This window comes from Acanthochromis polyacanthus, chromosome 18 (assembly GCF_021347895.1).
Source record: "Acanthochromis polyacanthus isolate Apoly-LR-REF ecotype Palm Island chromosome 18, KAUST_Apoly_ChrSc, whole genome shotgun sequence".
NCBI lineage: Eukaryota > Metazoa > Chordata > Actinopteri > Pomacentridae > Acanthochromis > Acanthochromis polyacanthus.
Window position 1 is genome coordinate 22,999,313 of NC_067130.1, and position 25,510 is coordinate 23,024,822.

At 40.4% G+C, this 25,510-nt stretch overlaps 1 protein-coding gene across 1 annotated transcript in view; it reads right to left on the reverse strand.

The window, feature by feature from the left end:
• Positions 1–4,760: 4,760 nt before the first annotated feature.
• LOC110969911 (stromelysin-3-like) overlaps positions 4,761–25,510 on the reverse strand; it is a 33,770-nt gene continuing 13,020 nt past the window's right edge. Inside the window, exons 2-8 of the mRNA XM_022220095.2 lie at positions 23,763–24,046; positions 18,167–18,310; positions 12,701–12,834; positions 11,863–12,077; positions 10,453–10,657; positions 7,743–8,003; positions 4,761–7,609 (exon numbers count right to left, since the gene is read on the reverse strand). Coding sequence (XP_022075787.1) covers positions 7,482–7,609; positions 7,743–8,003; positions 10,453–10,657; positions 11,863–12,077; positions 12,701–12,834; positions 18,167–18,310; positions 23,763–24,046 — 1,371 coding nt within the window. The 3' untranslated portion in view covers positions 4,761–7,481. The remainder of the gene's footprint in view (positions 7,610–7,742; positions 8,004–10,452; positions 10,658–11,862; positions 12,078–12,700; positions 12,835–18,166; positions 18,311–23,762; positions 24,047–25,510) is intronic.

Sequence of the window (25,510 nt, forward strand, 5' to 3'; positions counted from 1 at the left end):
ATTTGTAGGGGGAGTGATATGCAGTGAGACTGCATATGAAACAATTGTCTATCCATATCTGTATGTTTTCCTAGATTGCCCCAATTCAAGGTTATTAAAACATCTTTTCAAAACTTAAATAAAATGATACATACTATGCAAAATCTAAATGAACATGTGCATGCCTGCTAACCCTCAGGGAGAGTTCCTTCAAAATGCAGACAGTACATTTGCTCTGCTTTCAAGGGATGTTTTTAAAGATGATAAACTGACTGTCTCTTTAGTCATTTATCATACTGTAGTCCTGTTAAGGTGCCTGAGGCAGGCTGTAAAAGTGGTGCATTCAAGGCTTCAGAGATAACACAAAACTGTATAAAGCAGAACATGTGGGATTTCCTGGTACAGTTTTTAACAAAGGTTTACATACACTTGTAAAGACCATATATGGTCTTGATCTATCACTGAAAACCAGTCATGATTTTTGGTTCCTTTATAGATTTAATATAGGACTTGCATTATCAGTTTGATGATAGAGAAAGTTGGGTTAATTAAATTTTCTTAGTAGCATGGCCTCTTAACGTCTTGTGAGTGATTACAAGTGAATACAGCTGTTGATGTTGCTAAGCCAATTTAAACAGGGCCCCTTTGATACAGTTATTTGACTGAGCCACAGATGTTACAATGGGAAATTTTGAGGAGATCAGCAAAAATCTTAAAAAGGCAAATCATTGACTTGAAGGAGTCAGGAAGTCACTCTGAGCGATTTAAAGCAGCTACAGATCCCAAAATCAAATGTGCAAACAATTTTAAGTATAAAGTGCATGGCACTGTTTTGTCACTGCCACGGTCAGGAAAAAACATAAACTATGACATGCTGCTGAGAGACAATCGATCAAGATCATCATGAGTGAACCAAGAATCACCAAAAAACTGCTCTGAATGAAGAGGCTGGTGGAACAGAGGTGTCAGTGCCCACAGAAATAGTGTTTTACATCACCATGGGCTGAGAGGCTGCTACGTATACAAGAAGGAGGCCCCTCAATAGAAGGGAATCCTTAAAGCTGGACTGAAATTTGCTGCTGATCACATAGACAAAGAAAATGACTTCTGGGGGAAATTTCTTTGGTCAGATGAACCAGTGGCGTATCCAGGACTTTTTTACCGGGGTGGCCTTGATGGGACACAAAGTTAGTGTGGGGTGGCTATGGCATAGCGGAGTTTAATGCCATGTACGCAGCTGACCACAGCTCAAACCCCAGTACTTTGCTGCATGTGACATCCCCTCTTTCTCCCATGATTTCCTGTCTCATTGTCAGGGCTCCCTCCTCACCCCCGTCCTTCCCACCTGACATCCCCAAATACCCCTTTTCCCATCTGCTTCTCTCCCCCTCTCCTGTTCCTCTGCCCTGTCTGTCTCCCATCCACTCCTCTGCCCTGCTTGTCTCTCATCTGTTCCTCTGCCCTGTCTGGCCTGCCTATCTCCCATCTGCTCCCCTGCCCTGTCTCTTCCTTTGCAGCTCGGTGCCTGAGTGGAGTCTAGCTTCTCAGCTGACTCCACTCAGGCAATCAACCTCCTCCACGGCTCCCGGGCAGCTGACAATCATCATGCTAACGACTCACCCCTACAATAAGTACCGGCTCAGCCTTCCACTCCCTGCCAGAGTATTGAACAAGAACTGCTCAGTTCAGTTTGCTCTCTAGCCTCTTCAAGACCTGTTTTAAGTTTCTGTCGTGTTTCTAACGTTGTTTTCTCCTGCTTCTGTTCAGTTCAGCTGCCCGGGATCCCCCGCCATCCTCCTTCCCCTCCGGCTCTCCCGACAAGTCCTCACCGGTTTCCCCTGCCTGGACCCCCACTCCTGCCTGGAACCCCCACTCCTGCCTGGAACCCCCACTCCTGCCTGGATCCCCCACTCTTGCCTGGATCCCCCACTCCTGCCTGGATCCCCCACTCCTGCCTGGATCCCCCACTCCTGCCTGGACCCCCACTCTTGCCTGGACCCCACTCTTGCCTGGACCCCCACTCTTGCCTGGACCCCCACTCTTGCCTGGAACCCCCTGCTCCTACACCCTGGTTTTCCCCCACCTAGCCACCATTTTCACCCCCAAACAATAAACCACTTGCATTCAGCCAGCCCTGGTAGTGTGGCTTTCTGCTCGGGTCCACCAGCTCAGTCCGTGACACTCATAAGTGTTGAATAAAGGTGTCTATTCTGGTTTATTTTTAAATTCCATTTCCCATTATTACATGGGCGTAACCACCATCTCAGAAGTGAGGGGGACAAATTTTTCAGAGTGATTTATCATTCTCTTACATTTAATTGCACCGTCCTTAGTGGCTAAAGAACCACATAATCCCTAACAGCCACAGTACAATACCAGGGGACCAACTAGGCTAGTTCTTTAAACTATAAAGCATAAAACTTTAAACTGTAAAATCTAAAGTTTTAGTGGCCAAACTCTGGTTGAGTTGACAACAATGTCCCTTGAACATCTACTGGAGGAGTAGCCAAAGGTGCCAAACACTGAACATGAAATGATCAGTACTGCCTGGTTTCTCCCTGCAATAGATATCTTATTTTCAGGAAGTTATAATCTCTCCTTACCTGTAAAGACCCTACATCCTTGTCCCTGCTGCTGGCCTCTGATCCATCTCCTCCCTGACTCTGCTCTTTCTGTTATGGCAATAAACATAAAAAATGTGGTAAGAAAAATTCTGAAATAGCATTAGGAAGAGTAAAAATTGCAGTAGAATTTAACCTCAAAATCACTTTAACCCATAGATACATATTTTTTTTCACCTGTGCAGACCCTGCATGGTCAACATTACTGCTGGCCTCTGGTCCATCTCCTGCCTGACTCTGCTCTTTGTTATGGAAATAATCATTAAAAAATCTGAAAATCAAAATTCTGAGATAGAATTAGAAAGAGAAGCAGTAAAAATAGTTGTAAATTTAACCACTTTTATACCATAGATAGCCTATTCTTTTTTCTCCTCCCTGACTCTCCTCTTTTGGGACCAAAAGACTTAAATACATGGAGAGCAATTGTGAGCACATCTTCTGCCCAGAAATGAAAGAGGACTGGGTTTATTCCAAGAATAAACTAATTAGCAGTAATGTAACAGAGGCAACCACATTTAAATTACTGTTAACTAGCTTAACATATTGATATATTGCCACGTTTTACCTTGTCATCATTTAGCTAACAAGTCTAACATTGTTTGCATCCAACAAGGTCACACAACTTACACGGTTTGTTTGGAAAGAACTGTGTAAAGTTTTTTGCTTCTTGCTAGCTCTGGCTGGTTTGCTAAACATTACTCCAGACGCACGTTCAGCACTGCTCAGCACAGCAGCACGTCTCCTGTGGAACACCTGCGTTAGCATGCGCTCATGGTGCATTCAAAGACGGCTCAGGAAAACACGTTACTGGATGCTAATAACGGGTTTAGCTGTTGTAACGGCTGAAAAAAGTGCGGGGGACAGAGGGGACAGATGTGGAAAGTGCGGGGGACATGTCCCACGCGTACCCCGCGTCCGTTACGTCCATGTGACCAACTACCTATCAGATCTGGGGTGGCCGCAGGGGTGGCCAATGAGATTTCAGGGGTGGCCCCGGCCACCCCAGGCCACCCCCTAAAATCACCATTGAGATGAACAAAGATTTATTTATTTGGCCACAATGAATAGAAATACGCTTGGGAGAAAAGAAGGTGAGGTCTTCAACCCCAAGAACAACAAACCTACTTGTAGAGGCAGGGATATTCACACTTTTCGCTGGGAGTAGTGGATCTGCATGGGTGTGGTTGTGTGTGTGTGGAGCTGCTTGTGTGTAGGTGGAGCTGCTTGTGTGTGGGTGTGTGACTGTGGCTGAGTGATTGCTTTATATGGATCACCTGCACTTACCTGAGTGTGTCTGTTTGCTGCAGAGAGGGAAAGACAGGGTGCCACATTTCTGTTGAGCGCAATTGTATGTTTTTATGAAAGCTTAGAATAAACAGTATTTTTGTAGTACGATTTTATGTTTTCTTTTTACGAGCAAGCGTGTCAGACAGAGCCCTGTTTTTTGCCTCTGTGACTCTTCTAGTTTGATAGTCACTACACTACTGTCAAGCATGGTGGTGGTAGCATTATACTCTGAGGATGCTTTGTTGCCAGTTGAACAGGTGCTTTACACCAAGTAATGAGAATAACGAAGAAGGAATATTACCTTCACATTCTTCAGGAAAACCTAAACTCATCAGCAGGAGGGTTGGATCTTGGGCGCAGTCTGGTGTTCCAACAAGATAGTGACTCCAAACAGTAAATTGGGCTAGAATTGAGGTTTTAGACTGGTCTCCCCAAAGTCCTGATTTAAACTCCATCAAGTACGGTGCTGTAAAAAAGTATTTCCTGATGTGTCCTTTTTTGTCTTTGCATATTTCTCACACTTACTTAAATGTTCCAAGTTGGCATGAATGAAAGTATGCTGAATTAATTATTAGCAGATCCAGTACAGTTTTCAGTGTATCAATGTGACAGCTGTCATTGGGTTACTAAAAAACTAGATATCTTAATTGTGATGTTACGAGGAGTGTTGCTTTCACTAACTGAGACGACAGTTTTTTATGTGTTTATAATGTGCAACAGTTAATAATAGCTAATACTGAAGAAATGTATATGTATGTTCATATGTATTTGCTTTTTCTGTTGCTTTTTTGTTTGTTTGTTTGTTTTTTACCAAGATATCTGGCAAAACAGGAAAAAAGCCTGAGTCATTACAGTCCACACACTATCAATAGATGTTCTCAGTACCATTTATTTAATTACTACTTCATGATGATGTTTCAAGCATAAACACTTGTTTTCAGACTGAGGAAGGACTTTTCTTCTTCCTCTGATATAGTTTATAAATGTGCCAGCCCAGCGCTGATTCATAAATTTAAATAGCCAACTAATCTTCAGCTGTGCAGAGGGCTGTGGCTCAGAAGGGCCACAAAAGCATCATACTTTCAAACTGTGGAATGAAACCAGATGTAGTAGGACATCCTGGTATTTCTGGTACTCCGTATGTGACTTACTATGCACTATGACATTTCTCTTTCTCTTTCCATCAAGATGTAAAGCTAGCAGCTTTATGCCATTGTGAAAATAAACTGATTATCCATGAAAGAAGTGTCATTCTCCCTATTGCAAGTCAGTGTAAATCAAATGTATTTTAAAGTTGATTGCATGTATCAGATCCAAATTTTCAGTCAAACTGCAATAACTAACTTACTGTGGTTTATATGTCCCTTTCACCTCAGCCAGAATGTCCACATAACATAGTTCCTAATAGAATTCATTGTTTACAGAAATTAGGAGAATTAGTGATTTTTTATTTAATTGTAAACAAAGAACTGATTTATTACCATGACAAACCACTGGATATAAAGGCAAACAGAGCAATACATGTCAAAAGCACAACACAACGGAACTTAAGATGTTGTCAAGGCATGTTGACAATGACGATAATCACAACACTGAATGTCCATGATACACTGGACTATTGTTTTGCAGGCACACCACAGTGTATTTTACAGGTCAGTACAATCATCAGTGACCTGCACTGATTACAAAACAGTAACACCTTTAATACAAGTGAACATATGTAATATCCATAAAAAATATATACATGAAGTCTAACCATAGTGAAGCTCTGACTCGTCTCTTTGATTGGTTTAATTAATTTATAGCAGGTTACAGTCAGCCATAATGTAGGTTTGTATTTTCTGAGAATGATACAGTCTCAGTGTTTTTCTAATGAAATTACAAACAAATCAGAGATCTGAGTCAAAGCTCTTCAACAGATAATAAGGACTACTGAATGGCTCTATAAAATGCTCCAGTGGAGTACAGTGAATAATGAAAAGAACAGATTATTTTGAATGTGAACGACATATGAGGTACTGGTTTATGTTGCCTACAGAACCTTAAATAGCACCTTAAATACTGAAAGATGTAGCACATGGCTTCACTCATTTTGGAAATGCTGCAGTGAATATCACTCTCCTGCTGCAATTGTGACACAAACTGGCCATCTGCAGCACAAAAAAGCAAATACAACTCAGTCTTTAACGACATCAGGTCAGCATCAGGGCAGCAGCTTATCTATCTTCATGCTAACTATTAGACTGGAAACACTTTTGTTAATAATGACATTATTACAGTGCCGCCCTGCTTCAGCAAAAATGAGTCATTTCCTGACTGGTCCTGACTTCTTGGTATTAAATGGTTTACAGAGAAGTTTCTGGAGACCTGCATGGTTTGTGACTGAGGACACAGGAAACTGCAAAAGCAGTCAAAGCACAAATGTGATTAATGACAACAAATAATTACAATCTTATGGAAATACAAATAAAGGCCAAGATTGTAAAACTTGTAAGGCTGAGTAGATGGAGTGAAGGTTAGGGTGAGCAGCCTTTCAACCTGTGTGATGTCAATCCCTTTGCCACTTTGCCAGTCTCACACGGTTAGTCATATGTGCGTATGGCAGCAATATACATTTGGAAACAGCTTTTTCGAAATTTGACTTAAATTACAGTCTGGACAGCTAAATTATAAACAAGGTTTCATTTCATGGCAATCTATCCAGTAAATTTTGTTGAGATACTTCAGTCTGGACCAAAGTGGCCCAACCATCTAAGGCCAGTGTTCAGTCTTGATTGTACTCACATGCAGACACAGATACACAGTTGTGTAGTTATTTCTAGTCCACTGGAATGACTTGGAAGACTCGCCTGTATATATGATTAGTGGTTGACATCTATGTATTCCTTGTATACACACTACTGCTAAGCATATGCACTATTGCCCTTGTAGCATAGTTATTGTGCAGACACAAATTTCAGGCTGTATACAGACATGTGTGGAGATAAAATTTACATCACGCAATTTTGTGTTAACTCACTCTGCAGATTTTAATTAGGCTTCCTGCAGCCAAAGCTGCAATGTTTCTGCACAAAATTGATGTAAGCCAGTACTTGCTTTGTTCACTGACAGTTCAATAAAGTTTATTCACATGGGATGGCTGTGTTCTCAGTTTTGTCTAATTTAATAATCCTGGTTTCAGTGATGGGCTCTGGTGACGACAATGTTTTTCTGCAACACAAACACGGACAACTTGGTAGTGGATTTTAGAACCAAAGCTTGGATGTGAAACTTGTGAATTTCATCACCATCCAGAATTTCATCCAGCTGTCTCCAGATGTCTTCTTAAAATGACATAAACATATGACCTTTTCGAACTTACACTCACAGTAAAGTTTAGAAACCAAACATACACATGTATGCATTTTTAAATGCTTACAAAAAATTAAAATTTAAAATGTTTTTAAAAATAAGTCAGATGCATCAGGTAATGACTTAGGCAAGAATTTGTTGTTATATTCATGTGGTACTTCTGAATAAAATACATCAGACTTACATACATTTCCAAGATATCTGTATGGGAGATTAAACTAAAAAATGTTTAGCAGAAGAAACTTAGTTAGACAGAGAGGCAGAGCAGCCAAAGAAATCCATGCCTATGCTGCGGGGGTAGCCTTCCAGCACCTTCAGCGCCACAGGGTCAAACTTCCAGTAGTGAAGTCCACTCAGGAAATTGGCAAATCCTGTCAGAGGATGAGAAAAGGCAACAATCAATTCTGGATGTGAATGTTAAACCAATATCCCAGTTACCAGGCATGAGATCATAGGCAGAGAAACCTAAGATGATTTTCAAAACTGTCTGATCCCAAGCCTCACCGTAACTGTCCCAAAACGCTCCATCAATATGACTGGGCACTCCTCCCCACTCATGGATGCTGTGAGGATGGACATCATCAACTCGATTCTCCTGAATATTGAATGGCCAATAAGAAGCAGATTTGAACAGGTAGACTTTCTCAACATGGTCTTTTTCCCACTTCAACGCTGCTTGGATATCTGTTACAGGAAGACCCAGTCGCTGCACTGAATCTGGTCCTGTTATCTTCCTCTCAGCATCAAACACCCAGTAGCTGTCACCTGCCATGGTAAAAAGGAAAAAAAGGAAACAAATCTTAAGTACGATGTACAGAACAGGGATTGTTTGTTCAGTGATGAGTAGTTCCAAAGAAAAGTGTCAACAGCATATACTGTGGATTGTAATTTTTCTCTAAAGTAGAGACCGCTCAGTGACTGAATTCAATTCAATTTTATTTATATAGCACCAATCACACATCAAATTGTATCAAGACGCTTTACAGAACTCATATGCCTGAATCTTAAGTGTACATTAAGTAATAGAACAGACAAATAAGTTTGTGAAAGTTTGTGGTGTTGTGATGAGGATAGTTGTGTAACAAATGTCTCTGTGTAGCCCTGTGATAGATTAGTGACCTGTCCAGGGTTTCAACTGCCTTCTCCCTAAGTCTGCTGGAATAGACTCCAGCACACACACACACACACACACACACACACACACACACACACACACACACACACACACACACACACACACACACACACACACACACACACACACACACACACACACACACACGTTTGTACTTCTATCTTAGTGAGGACATCCATAGGCGTAATGCATTTCCTAGAGCCTTACCCTAACCTTAACCATCACAACTGATTGCCTAAACTTAATCCTTACCCTAACCCTAACCAAACCTCAATTCATACCTGTTCTCTAAAAACAAGTCTTCACCCTCAAACATGGCTGTTTCAAAGTGAGGACCGGCCAAAATGTCCTCACTTTGCAAAAATGTCCTCACTTTGATAGTTAAATGCAGAAAATGGTACTCACCATGTAGCAAGTACAAGAACACACACACACACACACACACACACACACACACACACACACACACACACACACACACACACACACACACCCCACCTCCGATTGTAATGAGGATTAATCAATGTATAGACGATGGATGGATTTGTTCTTTTTTTTTTTTTTGATTTGTTCTTGATAACTCAAACTAGAATTCTCTCTAGTCAAAATGTAAGTACAAATATCTCAAATTAGAGTTTTTACTGGGCAAAATGCATGAATGATATTTGTGATGCTTTGGCAAGTCAGAGTAAGAGATGACTTTTATCGAACATTTATGACCCTGCAACTGTAGCTGCATATGACAAGCACTTTAACTGTGAGAGCAGGCTAGTAATGTCACACTCCTCCTGTGCCAGCCCCTGATCCAGCTAATTGAGCTCAGCTGAGGAGAAGCTCAGCCAAGGAAACACAGCTGAGCTCCATGCTCAATCACTGCAGCATTTAAGCTGGCTTCTCTGCACAACACGCTGCCGGTTCATTGACTCAGCCACACTCCTCCGTCCAAACCTGAACACACTCCGTTGGAATCCTGCACTCCGTTCATCGTCCCCCGCACGTCGTTTCCTGGACTCTGCTACTCCTTGGATTACTCTGCCTGTTTCCCTGCCTGCCTCTCACCCCCTCCTGCAACTCAGTCTGCTCTGCCCCTCCTTTCCGCCCGTCAGACACTGGACACTTTGGACTGCTGTGAGTTCTCCTCCCCGCTATTTAGTTCAGTTCTTTTGGTTTAGTTCTTCTCGGCCTACTGGTCCACCCTTTGTTAGTTAGTTTACTTTTCCTCTCCATTGTTTCCCTTCGGCTTCCCTCACTCAGTATTTCTGTTCAGTTATCTTCTGGTTTTCTTTAATTAAATCATATTTTACTTCACCCTCCTGTCTACGTCTGCTGCTTGGGTTCACACTCCCAGTTGTATGACAAGTAAATGTCGAGCATAAGTCTCTCTTGGACGAAGCTCTCTTTCTCCACAAATTCTTTGTTGATGAGCTCTTTCTATTTCATGAATTTTCTAATGATCCTTTCTACCCCAGCTTTTGCTGACAATGATTGAATTCTTTGCTTTCCAATAATATGCTTCATATAAACATGTTCATGCACAATAATTCAGATTAGTCATAATGACGTTTTGATATCTGCAGCTGTTATTCCGTCTGGTCAAAAGTGAATTATACTTTGAAATCTGGAATAAAATTTCTGACTAGTCACAGTGTAATTATAGCTAGTTAATAGGATGTTGTTGATATCTGGATAGTCAAATTTAGCCAGTAAATGTTGAAACAGCTTGCCATATAGAACTTCATCTTCAAGTTCATCTCTTCTGGGTCTCTAAACTTTAATAGAGAGTTTTTTTTAGCTGCTTTAACTGCTTTTCCTAGCTGACATTTCAGCTGACACCTTTCAGTATGTACACCGGAATTCAAGCTTATTTCAGGACCTCATCTTAAACAAATATACCTGGATCTCAAATTTCAACAGCACTTTTATTTCAGATTATACTAGCTTTACTAAGTGATTGCACTTAAACTGACATTTCACCCTGCACTTTAATTTCAATTAACCACTTCTTTCAGGAAACATTTAAATAAATACTTTTAACTATGACTTTGACTGTTATATTGTACTTGTAGTTTGCATCTGTACCTCGGAAGAACCAGATATTGCCGGACTTGTCTTCATATGCAGCATCAATGTGATCAGGAATTCCTCTCCAGTGGCGTGAAGACAGAGCTGGATATCCAGGTTGAAGCTGGCCATCACGGATACGCCACACATATTGAGACTTAAAGAAGAAGAGCTCTCCCCTGATCATGGACACGGCATCAAAGTTTGTTCTGCAGGCATCGGGCTGGGACACAACACCATACACAGCAGTCACATTTTTGTCTCTGGATTAACATACAAGTAGCAAAATACACCGATCAGGTATAACATTATGATCACTGGCTTAATATTGTGTTGGTCCCCTTTCTGCTACCAAAATAGCCCTGACCTGTTGAGGCATGTACTCCACTAGACCTCCTGAAGGTGTGCTGTGGTGTCTGGAAGCAGTTAGCAGCAGATCTTTAAAGTCCTGGAAGTTGCAAAATAGGGATTGGACTTGTTTGTATCAGACTGAGACCTGGGGAATTTGGAGACAAGTCAACACCTCAAACTGGTTGTTGTACACCTCAAACCATTCTTGGACCATTTTTGCTTTGTGGCATGATGCATTATCCTGCTGAAAGAGGCCACAGCCATCAGGGAATACCATTTCCATGAAAGGGTGTACATGGTCTGCAACAATGCTTAGGTAGGTGGTAAGTGTCAAAGTAACATCCATATAGTAGGACCCAAGTTTTCCCAGCAGAACATTGCCCAAAGCATCACACTGCCTCCGCCGGCTTGCCTTCTTCCCATAGTGCATCCTGGTGCCATGTGTTCCCCAGGAAGCGGCGTACATATGTAAAAGAAAACACGATTCTGCAGACCAGGCCACCTCGTTCCATTAGTCAGTGGCCCAGTTCTGAAGCTCACATGCCTTATTGTTGGTGCTTACTATGGTGCACAGGGGGTCAGCATGGGCACTCTGATTGGTCTGTGGCTATGCAGCCCCATATGCAACAAACTGTCATGCACTCTATATTCTGACACAATTCTATCAGAATCAGCATTAATTTCTCCAGCAATCTGAGCAACAGTAGTTGGTCTGTTGGACCATTGGCCAGCCTTCACTCGACATGTGCATCAATGACCTTGTCGCTGGTTCACTGCTGTTCCTTCCTTGGACCGCTTTTGATAGATACTAACCACTGCAGACCAGTAACACCCCACAAGAGCTTGCTCAAATCCTTGTGCTTGCCCATTTTTCCTGCTTCTAACACATCAACTTTGAGGACAAAATGTTCCCTTGCTCCCTAATATATCCAACCCACTAACAGGCGCCACGATGAAGAGATAATCTGTGTTATTCACTTCACCTGTCAGTGGTCAGAATGTTATGCCTGATCGGTGTACAAGTCTGGTAAAATCTTGTATTCCAGTACATGTAGCTTTGACTGGCCAGAGTCTTACCAATGCAATGTCAATCTCATTCGTCTCAGTCATCTCAGGCGGTGTGTACCGAGGGGGTCCATACAAATACTGGATGCCCCTCTTATCATCCTCGCTAAGCTGCAGAGGGTAGGAGTCGCTGTAGAATGGACACATGACAGCGTCAGGTTCCAAGGAGTGCTGCAGTCCAAGGACATGGCCAAACTCATGAGCTGCCACTTGGAGGAGATCTGTGCCTAAACAAGCAAACAGACACTAAAATAAGTTGTTGTATGAATTAATCTTTTTAACTTGTTTTTTGGCATTTGTTGGCTTTATTAGATAGGTTAGTCAGACAGGAAAGTAGGGACAAGAATGGGGGAAGACCTGCAGCAAAGGGGCCATGTGATGGAAACCAACCCAGGTTCCCATGTACAAACTATTCTTTGAGGAATCCAAATGAAGACCATCTATCCATCCATTCTCTATACACTGCTTTATCCTCCCTAGGGTCGCGGGGGGTGCTGGAGCCTATCTCAGCTGACTCGGGCGAAGGCAGGGGACACCCTGGACAGGTCGCCAGTCTGTCGCAGGGCTACATATACAGACAATCAATCACACTCACATTCACACCTACAGGCAATTTAGAGTCATCAATTAACCTTAGCATATTTTTGGACACTGGAAAGAAGCCGGAGTGCCCGGAGGAAACCCACACATGCACAGGGAGAACATGCAAACTCCATGCAGAAAGATCCCAGGCCCAGGATGGGATTTGAACCAGAGATCTTTTTGCTGCAAGGCGAAAGTACTAACCACTATGCCATTGTGCAACCCCAAATGAAGACCATGTACCTCAAATTATTTTAAATGTACTGACCCACACCGTTGCCCACAGTCCAGTGCTCATCATAGTCAAAGTGGACTTCTCCCTCTCTGTGAGTGCGGGGGAAAAAGGCATGGGCGAGGATTCCTCCAGGACCATCAAATGGTAAGCTGTCCCCATGCCAGTACCTGCAAAAGCACTGTTTTTGTTAGACACAGGCAAATCTAAATGGTTGTATTTATATAGCGCTTTTATCCAAAGCGCTTTACACGATACGTCACATTCACCCATTCACACACTGATGGCAGAAGCTGCCATGCAAGGCGCTAACCATGACCCACCAGGAGCAATTATGGGTTAGGTGTCTTGCTCAGGGACACCTCTACATGAGCTCGACAGGCCAAGGATTGAACCAGCAACCTTCCAGTTGCAAGACGGCCACTCTACCCACTGAGCCATGCCGCCCCCAATATATCACCATATATCACACATTTGCACACAGCATGCTGTAAATCCAGTTGTAGGATCATTTTGTTAAATATTCGGTATTCTGTTATATGTACAGATGCACCCTGTAAAATTTCAGTAGCAGCTGCTTCAGGGACATCTCTTTTAATAAGAATTACAAAGATGTGAATGACCAATAATCTGCTACTAGAATTTCCCAACAACAAGCATTTGTATTAAATTCAAGATGAACAACCTCCAGTGGATGTGGCAGTGCATTCACCACATCACCAACTGCAAGACCAGCAACCTTGCGACTACTGACGATGATGTCTCACTGGCAGAGGAACTTAACTGCTTCTTTGCTTGCTCTGAAGTAAAAAAAAGCAGGCACAGACACCAGCCTCAATATGCAGGTGAGGTGAGACGTCTGATCAAAACAGTAAATCTGACGATCAGCTCTCTGGGGTCGTCACTAAAATCTGACAACAATCTGGTATGCTTAAATCCATTTCTCAAACCATTTCCTAGCCTGCTGAAGAAAAAAAACAAGCAGAATCGCCAGAGATCCCACACATCCTGGACACAAACGGTTTGTCTCCCTTCCATCAGCGAAAAGGTTTTGGACATTAAAAACAAAAACCAGCAGACTGCGGAAAAGCTTCTTCCGCAGAGCTGTTGCAGCCATCACACCCCCCCACCCACCCATTGCCCCCCCACCCAGACATTCCCCTCTTCTGGTTTATCTGTGCAATAAGAACTGTACTTCAACACTGGACCTCTTAATCAGCACTGACCACTTTACTTTGTTTGTATATAGTACTTTAATTCTTCTTTTTCTTTAAGAGCATTTTTTAAAATCCATTTTTATTATTATTATTTGCACTGCTGCTAATTGTCGTGTTCTTCCAGACAAATTTCATTGTACTTCTGCACAATGACAAAAAAGTCTCTTTATCTTTATCAACCACAGAAATGTCACCCTCGATCACTTTAGTGGTGAAGACTCAAATTTATCAGCTTTTTCCATTAAAACTGTTACATTTAAACACATCTGAAATTTTGCATGTAGTGTATTACCCTTTTTTCAAGGTCAATAAGTCCTCCTGGTGCTGCCTTTTAAAACTGAATATATAAAAACTGCAACAAATCATACCAGCAGCAGTTATAAAAGGGTCATTCCGTGTGGTTTCACCAGATGGTGGTTGCTGGTTATTTTATGATTTTGACATTACCCATGCCATTTTGAGTAAGAATATCTCAGTAACTACAAATATAACCCTGCTGCTTTTTTGTGCAGTGATAGAAGACAGATGGAACTGTCTTGTAGAAAAATTTGGGGTCTCTGGTACCTATCCCACACTGAGATTTTTGCCACCAAAAATAGCCAATTAAAAATGTCGTCCAACTTTGGGAGCTCATATTTTCCAAACTGAGGTACCTAGAAAGCTCCAGTTTGCTAAGTTATCACACAAGTTTGTGTAGAATGGAACCCAGGGGTGTTAGAACACTTCTGTGCAGTATTTCTAGTACTTCTAAGGTCCCAAACCCCACTCGTGAATAGGTATCTCTTAATTTTTAGCATTTTTAGCAAGCCCCCATGGCCTGCAGAGTGTAGGGAAACACCTGAGGATGTTTGTGGGGCACTATCTACATGCAGAGGCCTTGTTTACCAACTCACAGCTCTCTGGTATGTCTAGAGGCTGAGAAATAACCACTTAAAGATGCATAAAATGCTGGCGAGGCTTTTTATAGCCCAAATTCTGAAAATTTCAGACCCCCACAACTCAGAAACTATTTAAGCTATAGGCCTACAATTTTGCATAGAAAGTACTTTTGTGACTATCTAATGGCATACACATTTAGGACTAATTTGAAAATGGTGCGGCAACACCCCCAAGGAATATCTGGTCATTTCCCCTGGAATGACCCAAACGTGAATTATAAGCTAACTTGTGTACAGATCAAAACTCAAAGTAAAAGTGGCTTGGCAGAGTAACTGAAACATGGGAGGACACTAAGAAATGAGAGAGCTGTTATGACATGGAAGTATCGTAAACCAGATGCCAAAAATGACTAATCTGAGTTGATAAAAATGTAGCCAGAGGCGCACTATTAAAAATCCTGCCCAACAAGTCCTATATTGCATGCACTCATGTTTGTAATCTGCTCTTGGCCTTACCAGATACATCTGGTTTAGTTTTCCTGGGTCACATTGATAAAAGGATCCAAAAGATTCATGTCTGTATTTGTATTTACATTTTTTTAAACAATTGGGTACATGCATTTCTCAATACTGAGATCACTATTTCTAAACTGCACACAATCAGCACAACAGCAGTCAGTGAATTAAACTATGGAGAGCTCTGCATTGCCACATTGCTCATGAAAAACATGCTTTCAATATTGTTTCCTTACTAAATTTTCATATGCTCTTTTAAAACTAACCTCTTTTAAAAGGAGAACATAACACAAAACACTGTATTTATATATCCATGCTGTATACTGTATGTATGTCAAACATCTCATGTTATAACTTTTTTGTTGCTTGATGGAAAAACAAAAGTCACACCACTCTCATTTTCCATGACTAATCTAGAATTAAAATCTGTCTGATGGAGCATCATTTATTTGGATTTAAGGATTCTTGGATACATTTTTGTTTGAACTTTACACAAAAAGAATTGCAGTTTGTTGACATGCAGGCTCCACATGTGCACAGCAAAATAATCAAGGAGCAGGAGAGAAATACTGAAAAGGAAGATTTGCTTGCCAAAGAAAAACAACATCAGTGATAGGGCTGCAGAGTTAATCGAATTAATCAACATTTTGTCTCTTGACAGTCAAATGAATGTGATTGATTGTGATACTAATGTATAAGATGTTTATAGAAAATTCTTGTAGAAAACAGCTCATGTCACTTGGTTTCATCCTGGGTAAATCTGACATTAGAAGGCCTTTTTTCTAACCTTGCCAGCAAGTTGATTTCTCACGATATTTGTGAGTTCACAAATCTCTCAAGAAAGCATCTTGTACCGCTCCCGCTTTCACTGTTCGGACAGAGCCAAGTTGGCACGGGCCAATCACGCAGCAGTATTCGTGTGTGGGGCGGGATATCCGGGTGTGAAGACGACAGCACTCTAGACGACACCAAGCGCCAGTAGATCAAAACAAACATGGCAACGGAGGACAACGATCGTGTAGATGCTGCTATTAAGTCAGTTTTAGCCGAATCTCGTATCGCTTCTTTGAAGGAAGAACAACGAGAGGCGCTTTGCGCATTTCTGGATGGTAAAGATGTTTGTGCTTTTTTACCTACGGGTTTTGGTAAGAGTTTAATCTACCAATTGGCTCCGCTCGTTGTGAAGATCCCGCGATTGGCTAAAAACAAACCTGTCAGAGGCGGGACATACTGTTGCATTGTCCAATCCGTGCCTCTTTCCTCCGAACAGATTTACATGGAGCGGTCCCAGATTGATATTGTGGAGTACTATCAAGTACTACACAATTATTAATCTGGCTATTGCCAGGTTACCTTTTTTCACTCTTCAGAGTAATTTTTGGTGCCACATGTGTCTGAGCTGATGCACTGCATCTTGCTTCTATTGTGACCTTCATGTGAAGCGCTTAGAGAACATCTGGAAACTGTAGAGTTCATAGATGAGTAGAAGTTTAACAGTGAGATTTGTGTATGATTTTATTGATATTTTGCCCCTAGGAGATGCACTGAAATCAGGTGCAGAAGAATCTTGTTTTTATTACAATGTGGTGGATAAGTCCTTGACACTGTCTTCACCCTAAGTCAGCTGGGATAAGCTCCAGCCCGTAATGAGGATTAAGCTATGTATGTACGTATATGTATGTATGTATGTATGTATGTATGTATGTATGTATGTATGTATGTATGTATGGATGGATGGATGGATGAAACTTTTCCCACTAAGATTTTTATTGTAACTGCAAACATGCATATCAGTTCTAAAATCTGTTTTGGATCTTCTAGATTACTGATAATTTGTATCAGCACTGACCCTGAAAAAAAAAAACATATCTAGCCCTGTCTATTAGTCTGACAATGCATTTTTTCAAAAATCTCTGAATAATTTTAAAAAATGCTCCACTGTCAGAAAATGCATCTATAAAAGATTTCAAATGACTGCTAAATTATCCAAAAATGATTGCCCTGGCACATTCAACATAAGAACTGAGCTTTTTTTTTTCTAAGAAACTCAAACTAAGTTGCAGAAAGAGAAAGAAAGAGATTGCACACATTTGGCCTGTTCGGGAGATATGCCAGGAAAAAAATCCTTGCTGTCCAAAAAGATCATTAGAGCAAAATTAGAGTTTGCCAATGAAAATACACCCAAATAGGAATACTGATGGGATCTGAACAACAGAATTAAGAAAATAAGTGTTTCGCCAGAGTAAAAGTAGGCATGTTTCAGGAGAGGAAACTCACATGTTGGTGGAATTGTTGTAGTCTACTGCTGCTTTACTGCCTCGGGGTCTAAGTATATCTCTCTAAATATTTGAAGTTGAACCATAAGTGAACCTTTCAACAGAAAAATCACTGCAAGCAAATCCACCAAGGAATGGCTCAGAAACAAGAAATGGAGGATTATACAAGTTATAGAATGATCTTGTCAAAAATTTAAGAAAGCCGATGTCAGAAGCTGATGGATGAAATACTAGCTTCTGGGACCAAAGGTGCACTCACTTTGTCACAGAAAAATATTATATCTACTGATATGTTTGTTTGGTAAATGATTCAAAAAGCAACTTCTTCTTGCCGTGTTGATAGAGTGTATCATTTTTATCTATATGCACCATTTAAGAGGATACATTTTTATCCTCTACGGCTGTTTGTTAGCTCAAAAAAGCCAACAATTTCCAACTTTTTACATGACCGTATGTGATGTGAAGGTTTATTTTACACTTTCCTTTAAGTAGGATTAAGTCGCTTGATAAATGTCTTATTCCTTACTCTTTCACCCCAGTGTGGCTTCTTTGAACAGACTGAGCTAAGTTGTATCAAACTGTGTGTTGTGCAGCATTCTGGAGACCAGTTCTGACCTGTTGAAATCAATGATGATGTCAGGTTTCTCATTGGTAACCTCTCTGAACCTCAGAGGAGTCACTGCACTCCACACTCCAAACGCTTCCTGGAAGACACGTCGCACTTTTTCCTCACTCATCTGCCAGGGGAAACGCATGATCCTGGTGGACACAAACACACATTCATAAAGTACATAATAATGGCCTGTAGTCTTTTTAAATTCTTAGAGAGGAAGTGCTGTTGAAACTATCTATGACTGTCCACATCTTATGTCAATTTCCAGGATTATTTTATCCATTCTTCAAAGAGTACAAATCATAAGAGTACACAAATATAACCAAATAAATTTCTGCATGTAAAACTGTCAACTTCATGACCTATAGTCCTCATGGTTACTGGCATCCATGTGAAAACCTAAATATTTATTTATTTTGTGCTTCATTTTCTGTTTCCTTAGTCCTTGCTGCTGTAAATGTCCCCACTGTGGGATTAATAAAGGCTTATCTTATCTTATCTTATCTTATCTTATTTATTAGATAAATCTAGGTTTGGTGAAGTACACAAGTATAGGAAAACAATGTAGCAAATGAGTGACACATAACTATTCATTTTTTTAAAAAAGCACACTTACTGGAAAAGATGCATGTGATAACTGATAACTGAAGGTTACTGCACACTATGAAGTAATAGATTAACTATAATACAGGTGTAACAAAAAGGTATAAAATAAAGAGAAGACAGAAACTACATAATTTCTACATACATCTGTGACCATAAATCTGTATATTCTTTGTTTTGACAACTGGTCTGGCAACGTGCATGTGAGCTCCTCCATCTGAAACTTTTGACCCTCCAGTGTGTTTATTAACAGACTAAAACTGTGTTGTATGTAATGTCTGTGTTTTCTGATAAGTCCATATTGCCACTATATCATGCATTGTTGGTAGGTTAAGGGTACCAAAGATGATTTTTTCAATCAGACAGAATCATACAGAATTATCAATCAAACAACAATAATATGAGCAAATGAAACATTTTCATAAATAAATTACATATCTGTAAGACTGCGACACCACTGAATTTATACTGTATACAGTATATGAATAGAATCTGTTGGGAATGACTGCAAGCAGTCAGTGAAACTTGATATTTTTTTATCCCAGTGGAGTATGTTGCCACAGAAAAAATGTTCTTCAGAAAACCTGGTTTTTCCTTATGTCTGAATTCTTGCTTGTGTTGTATGTCGCTTTGGACAAAAGCGTCTGCTAAATGAAATTGTAGAATTGTAGAATTGTAAACCACACACAGTATTTATGCACATGTGGCAATCACTCAGCTCAATGTTATTCTCATATTGGCTTACAGACAGTGGTTGGAGAATGGGCTCTTTCTGGTTGCTTGACTGTATGGACAAGCACAGACATGACACACAGGATGTAAAATGAACCTCTTTACCTTCTACACTCACTGACAGACAGAGTAAAAGGGATGATAATATTGCACTAGTGTAGGTGATGCTGATACCACTGAGCATGCAGCAGTGGAGAACAGTCACTCTTCTGTAACTTGGCAAGAACCAAGAAATGTGGTTATTACCCAGAATGCTATTGGGTGGAGGTCTTCTGAAGCATGTTATGGTCCCACTCGAGCTGAGGGAAGTTTGAAATTAAAATGATTCTTTGAAGAGTTTATTTACAATGTAAAATTATACACTGACAGTCAATAGAAACTTTGAGACCATATTTTTCAACATAATTTTTATTTTGAAGCCCGAAACTGGATTTTCTTCATATGAACCATTTGTTTAGCATATTGACATACAGAAACAAAAATCTAAAATTTCAAGAATGATTTTAAAATAAAGAATTTCACAAAAGAAAACAGCACCTGCCAAACACAAAGTCATAACAGTCAATACCGAGTATGGCCTCCATTTGCTTCGATGCAGGCAGCAATCCGTCGGCGCATGCTTTGGACCAGGCTTCCGATTGTGGGTTGGGAACAGCCCATACGCCTGGCTACATCACTGTAGCTCAAACCGGCCTCCACCATACCCAGTGCCCGGAGACGTTGTTCATGACGCGGCATGATGCTGTTCACTGGACTAACAATGGTGGCCTTTTTTGGGCCTTTATATAGGCCTTCAAAACCCATTCTCAAATTGTGCAGATACTCACTGAGTATTGCTTGGTGTGTATTTGGTTCACTTTTGCAAAGTGACCAACCCATGTGCAATGAATCATGACAAAATGACAACTCATCATTATCTCAACTACCAGGGCACTAGATCATCAGTAAATCCACAATGAATAATTACAACCCCTCTACAAGTAGAATTCTGAGTACATTTCTACCTCAAAGTTTCTATTGACTGTCAGTATAATTTAGTCCATCTGTATTAGATTGTGTAAAAGTGAGTGTCTATTGCAGTCAGTGACTAGATACAGTTTATTCTAGCTTGCTTGTTCTGCACTGAGTAGAGTAGTTTAACAAAGTTTACATATTTTGAGGCAGTGTTTTATTTCTTGTCATTGCCAAAGAAAAACACCAGTGTTTTTCTGTTATTCTGCAACCGCTTGCACCGGATGCTCTCTCAAACAGAGTGGATAAAGACTCACAGCAAGAGTCTGTGCAATGATGTACAAACACACTTAGACCCACGGAATGACGCAGTGCTGGCTTGATTTATGGCTCAACTTTTGTCCCACTGACCCTCTGATAAACATAAATGAAGTTTTGACGTATATGTTTTGCACAGAATTTCCAGTCATCTCGATCAACCCAAAGGATAGGTCTGAGGTATTTATGGATTTTCCATTCGCATTTAACATTATATAATAATAGAAAGGCTGATACAGTTAGTAGGGTATGTACCTCGACAATGTCCAGATGTTACAGTAAAGATCGGGCGGATGTGCAAGGGTGTTGATGAGCCGGTACCAGATGTGTTTTGTTTGGTTCTATTTACTTCATTATTCAGCCAGTTTATTCACTGTCTGTACTGTCCATTATAGGCTGAGATGCAAATCACCTGTGAGAGTGATGGACCCTTCTTAGTTGTAGATGGGTGGGAGGTGGGTGTTTGGGTGTTGATGATTTGTATGTTGATTAACATGTAAGTTGATTCTAAAATTAAAAATAAAAAAAATAAAAAAATTACAAGTTATAAAAAAAGAAAGGCTGATACAGTCAAATGTAAAAACAGAGACAGCAGAAATACACAGACAGCGGTGGACATCATCGATGTGCAGTTGTATATGTATGTACAACTGCACATCTACTGTGGATGCACACTATTGCCTTTGTAGCATTTTTGCCACATAACACACATTTTGTGTGTGGAATGTATAACATCAGCCTAAGGCCAGGACACATGCAGCCCTAAGTTTGTGTCCACACAAACTGCACTACATGGTAGTAGTGTGTGTGAGTAGAACACAAAGGTGTTTACCTGCTGTTAGACCTTCCAGTCCTGTAGGTCGTTCCAGGGAAGTGGACTAGAAAGTAGTACAAAATCAACAATTCTACATCTGTGGTGTCTGTAAGTGTGTTTTCAACGTAGAATATTCAAGGTTTAAATGCTACAGTGTTCTCTCTTATTTTTACCAACACTGGTCTTGCCTAATTATGAATGAGAGCAAACTTATCAGATGTTTTCTATGTTAAGTGACAATACCATGATTGTAGGAGCCATTGTGGAAACTAAATATCAGAGATGTGTGGTTGAGTTTGTTAATTGGTGTCAATTTTTCTCAGTTTAATATCAAGAAAACTAAGGACATGATCTCTGATTTCAGAGTGGACAGGAAGAGACAGCAACAAGTTGCTATTAATGATGAATCTGGTGAAGCTGTACGTTAATATAAACATCTAAGGACAGGAACTGATAAAAACTTTACGCATAGGCATCATTTACAAGAGAGCAGTATGAAGATGAGACATCATGTGGAAGCTTCAGAAGACTTGCAGTGTTTTTTTCTGTCCTTTATTTGTTGAGCTTATTCTGTCTTATTTCCTGTTATTCCTTGGGATTTTCAGTCTCTCTAGTAAATAAGTACAAACTCAAGGAGATTGTTAAGATGGAACGATTGCGGATCAAAAACAACACAGTATGACACAGCTGTGTGAGGTTTCAGTGGGGAGGAAAGGGCATGCAGTCCTCAGTGATGTATCACAGCATCTCTTTGTTGAATACAAGCTTTTATTATCAGGATGGAGGTGCAGAATATTGCCTATATCTAAAGATCCTTCATCCCTTTTAGTTTTTCTTAGGCAAATCCGAATAATAAAAAGTGTGGCTATCATTAAGCTTTTGTTGTATATGCTTGTGTTTCGTGGTTGTTGGTAGTGTTGCTGTAAAGCACTTTGCAGTTAAATGTCTGATTGTAGTTGGAATGTCTTTTTTGTTGTGGCATAATTCCTCTGACAGTTGCCACAGACACAAAAAAATCCAAAAAAGATAATAAGCAAAACCAGTCAGCTCTAACCATTATTATATTGTAAGATTTAATTACAGGATGATTGCACAATTTACGAGGTGGCATCAAGACTTTGCTGCTTTAAGAATTTTAACTTTAAACAATCCATGCCACAATCCTTCATGTAGGCTAAAACAAACACATTTTCCAGTAAGTAACCCTCCCTCCATCCTTGTTTCAGACCAGGCTTCCATACTAAAAAAGGGCCATCAGCTTTGTTTGGCTTCAACAAGTCCTCTTGGATAAAATGGATTTGTTATGTGGAGGTCATGACAACCTGGAGCCAAGTTACAGAAAGAAGATGTTCATGAGCGGTTGCTGAAGAAGGTAGGAAAATGAGATGAGGCTATGGTCAACACAGCTCTGGTAGTCGAAAATGATAGAAATGTACACTATTTGTCAAAGTTTTAGAATGCCCAAATTTTTCCAGTTTTATTGAAATTCAAGTACTTCAAGTCTAATGAATAGATTAAATGGTACAAAAGTAAGAGGTGAACTGCCAGAAGTTGAAAAAAGTAATGTTTCCCAAAATTGAAAAATACTGTACATTTGAAGGTGAAAAACACATTTTGTCCTATCCCCCACAATCTAAACCCAAAATTAAATTTTTGTTCAACAACTTTTCAATGATCAACTTTCAACATCAGTATTATATATCATCGTTTCAAGAGCAAAGCAGCAGCATTTTAATGTCTGTGACATAAAGTCTTAGAAACTAGCATTTCTACCCAGGAGAATTTGTCAGGGGTTTTTTTATAATTTACCAGAGAAAACCCTAAAAGTGCATTTTGGGTAAATTCTCAAGAGCCATATCACCATCAGTGATAGGTGCCTGATGAAATCAAGCCATAAGAGCTCATTTTTTACAACATTTGTTACCATGCTCATCTGCTAGCTATGATATATATATTCACTTGAAAATCAGCTGATTCTAAGGGGGTCATGGGGGGCACCATTCGATGGAATGACCTCAGTGAAAAAAACTGGAAAAGATATTTCCCACCAAGTGTCTGACTAAGAAATTCTTGCATCAAAACATTCATCAGATCATTCATGAATAAATGACAGTGACAGTAACAGTAAAAAACTACTGCAAACCCGAATAACAACACAACACAATATCTGTGTGTCTTACTTGTAGGTGAGGTCAGTCTTCTCCCAACGCCCTCCAAAGAGTGCAAATCGCTTCTTGCGCTGCTGTTTGCTCAGGCCTCCCTTCCTCTTCTTCAGGTTGTAGTAAGACATGTTGGCCTGCATTAAGATGGGATAGTCTGGGACTCCACAGCGAGGACGCTTCCAGAGCTCTGTGTCATTTTGGGAAGCTGCAACAAACTTCAAATGGTAGTCTTCATTTAGCGTGTCCTGCTCATTTCTTCCCCTCTTCTTCACACCTGTGTGACTGTTGCTGTTTGGCCATCCCTGCAAACACATAGTTTTCCACCTGAGAACTGTCAAATGAATTGCAGAATCAGTCTATGCAGGCCCACAAAACTTTTACTGCTCAAGGATAATTTTCGGCTTATGTTCTTAAAAGACCAGTGTGTAGGATTTAAGGGGCTCTACTAGTAGAAATGAAAAATAGAATAGAGAATCAATTTAGTTTGAATGAATGCATAACAACTTGTGACTATGATTCTTTGTGTTGTCTTTAGCTGTGAATGAGCCCTTCATACATACATGGTCAGCAGGCTGTCCTCCATGGAGCCCGACATGTCACCCAGCCATGTTTCTACAGCAGCCCAGAGCAGACAACAGCCTATTCATTTGCAAACTGCAGGCTCATAGCCAGATGCTACTAAATCAGACATTCTAGTCCTTTCTGTGGCTTTAATGTAAACTGCTAGATAAGACTAACACAAATAAATCCAGGATAGTAAGTAATGTAATGCTATAATAGCAACCGTAAATGCTGCCAAAATGAAAACATGAAGAAAACAAGAAAAGTACTCAGAGCACAGTACTCAGCCAAACCTGCTCAGCTGTTGTATCATTTCTGATAGATGAAATGATAAAGCTTGTGGTCCGCAGCAGTAGGATCACAATCATGTGATCATCAGCAGGCAGCCGATGTAGTGCTCACTTGTAGTCATAGTTACAGTGACGCTGTGATTTCTGTATCATTGTGAGATCACAATGATACAGATATCTTTAGCAAATCCGTGGATCCACACTGCATAACTGCCAAAATGTAATCACTTGGTCTTTGTGTCATTTCTGACCTTCCCTGAAAATTTCATCCAAAGTCTGTTTTTAAGTAATGTCTGTCTGTCTGTCTGTCTGTTGCGAACAGACAAACAAACAGACAGACAAACCAACCCAATGGTCACATAACTCTGCCATGCTTCTTGGCGGAGTAATACTATGTTGTGATGTATAGGGCCAGTGTTACACATTCCTCGTCCACAAGTACGTGAGGGGCTTTGTGACATGTTTCATGCTTTCCATGTCCACATGAACAAGACTGTACAAAGAGATTCCCTGTCATCCACATCTTTAAAATTTAAAATTAAAAGACATGAAAAGATTCAGAAGTCAGATAAGATTTAAACTTGCAAATTCTCCAGAAATCCAGTTCTACGTCTGTCCCTGCCTGGTGCATCTCAGTAATAATCACTGACAGGGTGCTACTGTTCCATATGTAACTAACTGCTATAATTTGTAAAAAGTACAAACTTACAGACAGCCTGTCAGAAACATCAATGGGAGGCTGGCATGTCTGTCTGTTCAATAAGAAGGCCAATATGGCTGTTTAAATAGCAGACCTACACATACCTGCTGTAACATTAATAGATACGTCAGTGCATCTACTTTAAGATTCTGCATGGTTGTGTGCACAGGAATGCAGATACCATGAGCTACCAATGTAAGGGATAAGTAGTGAGT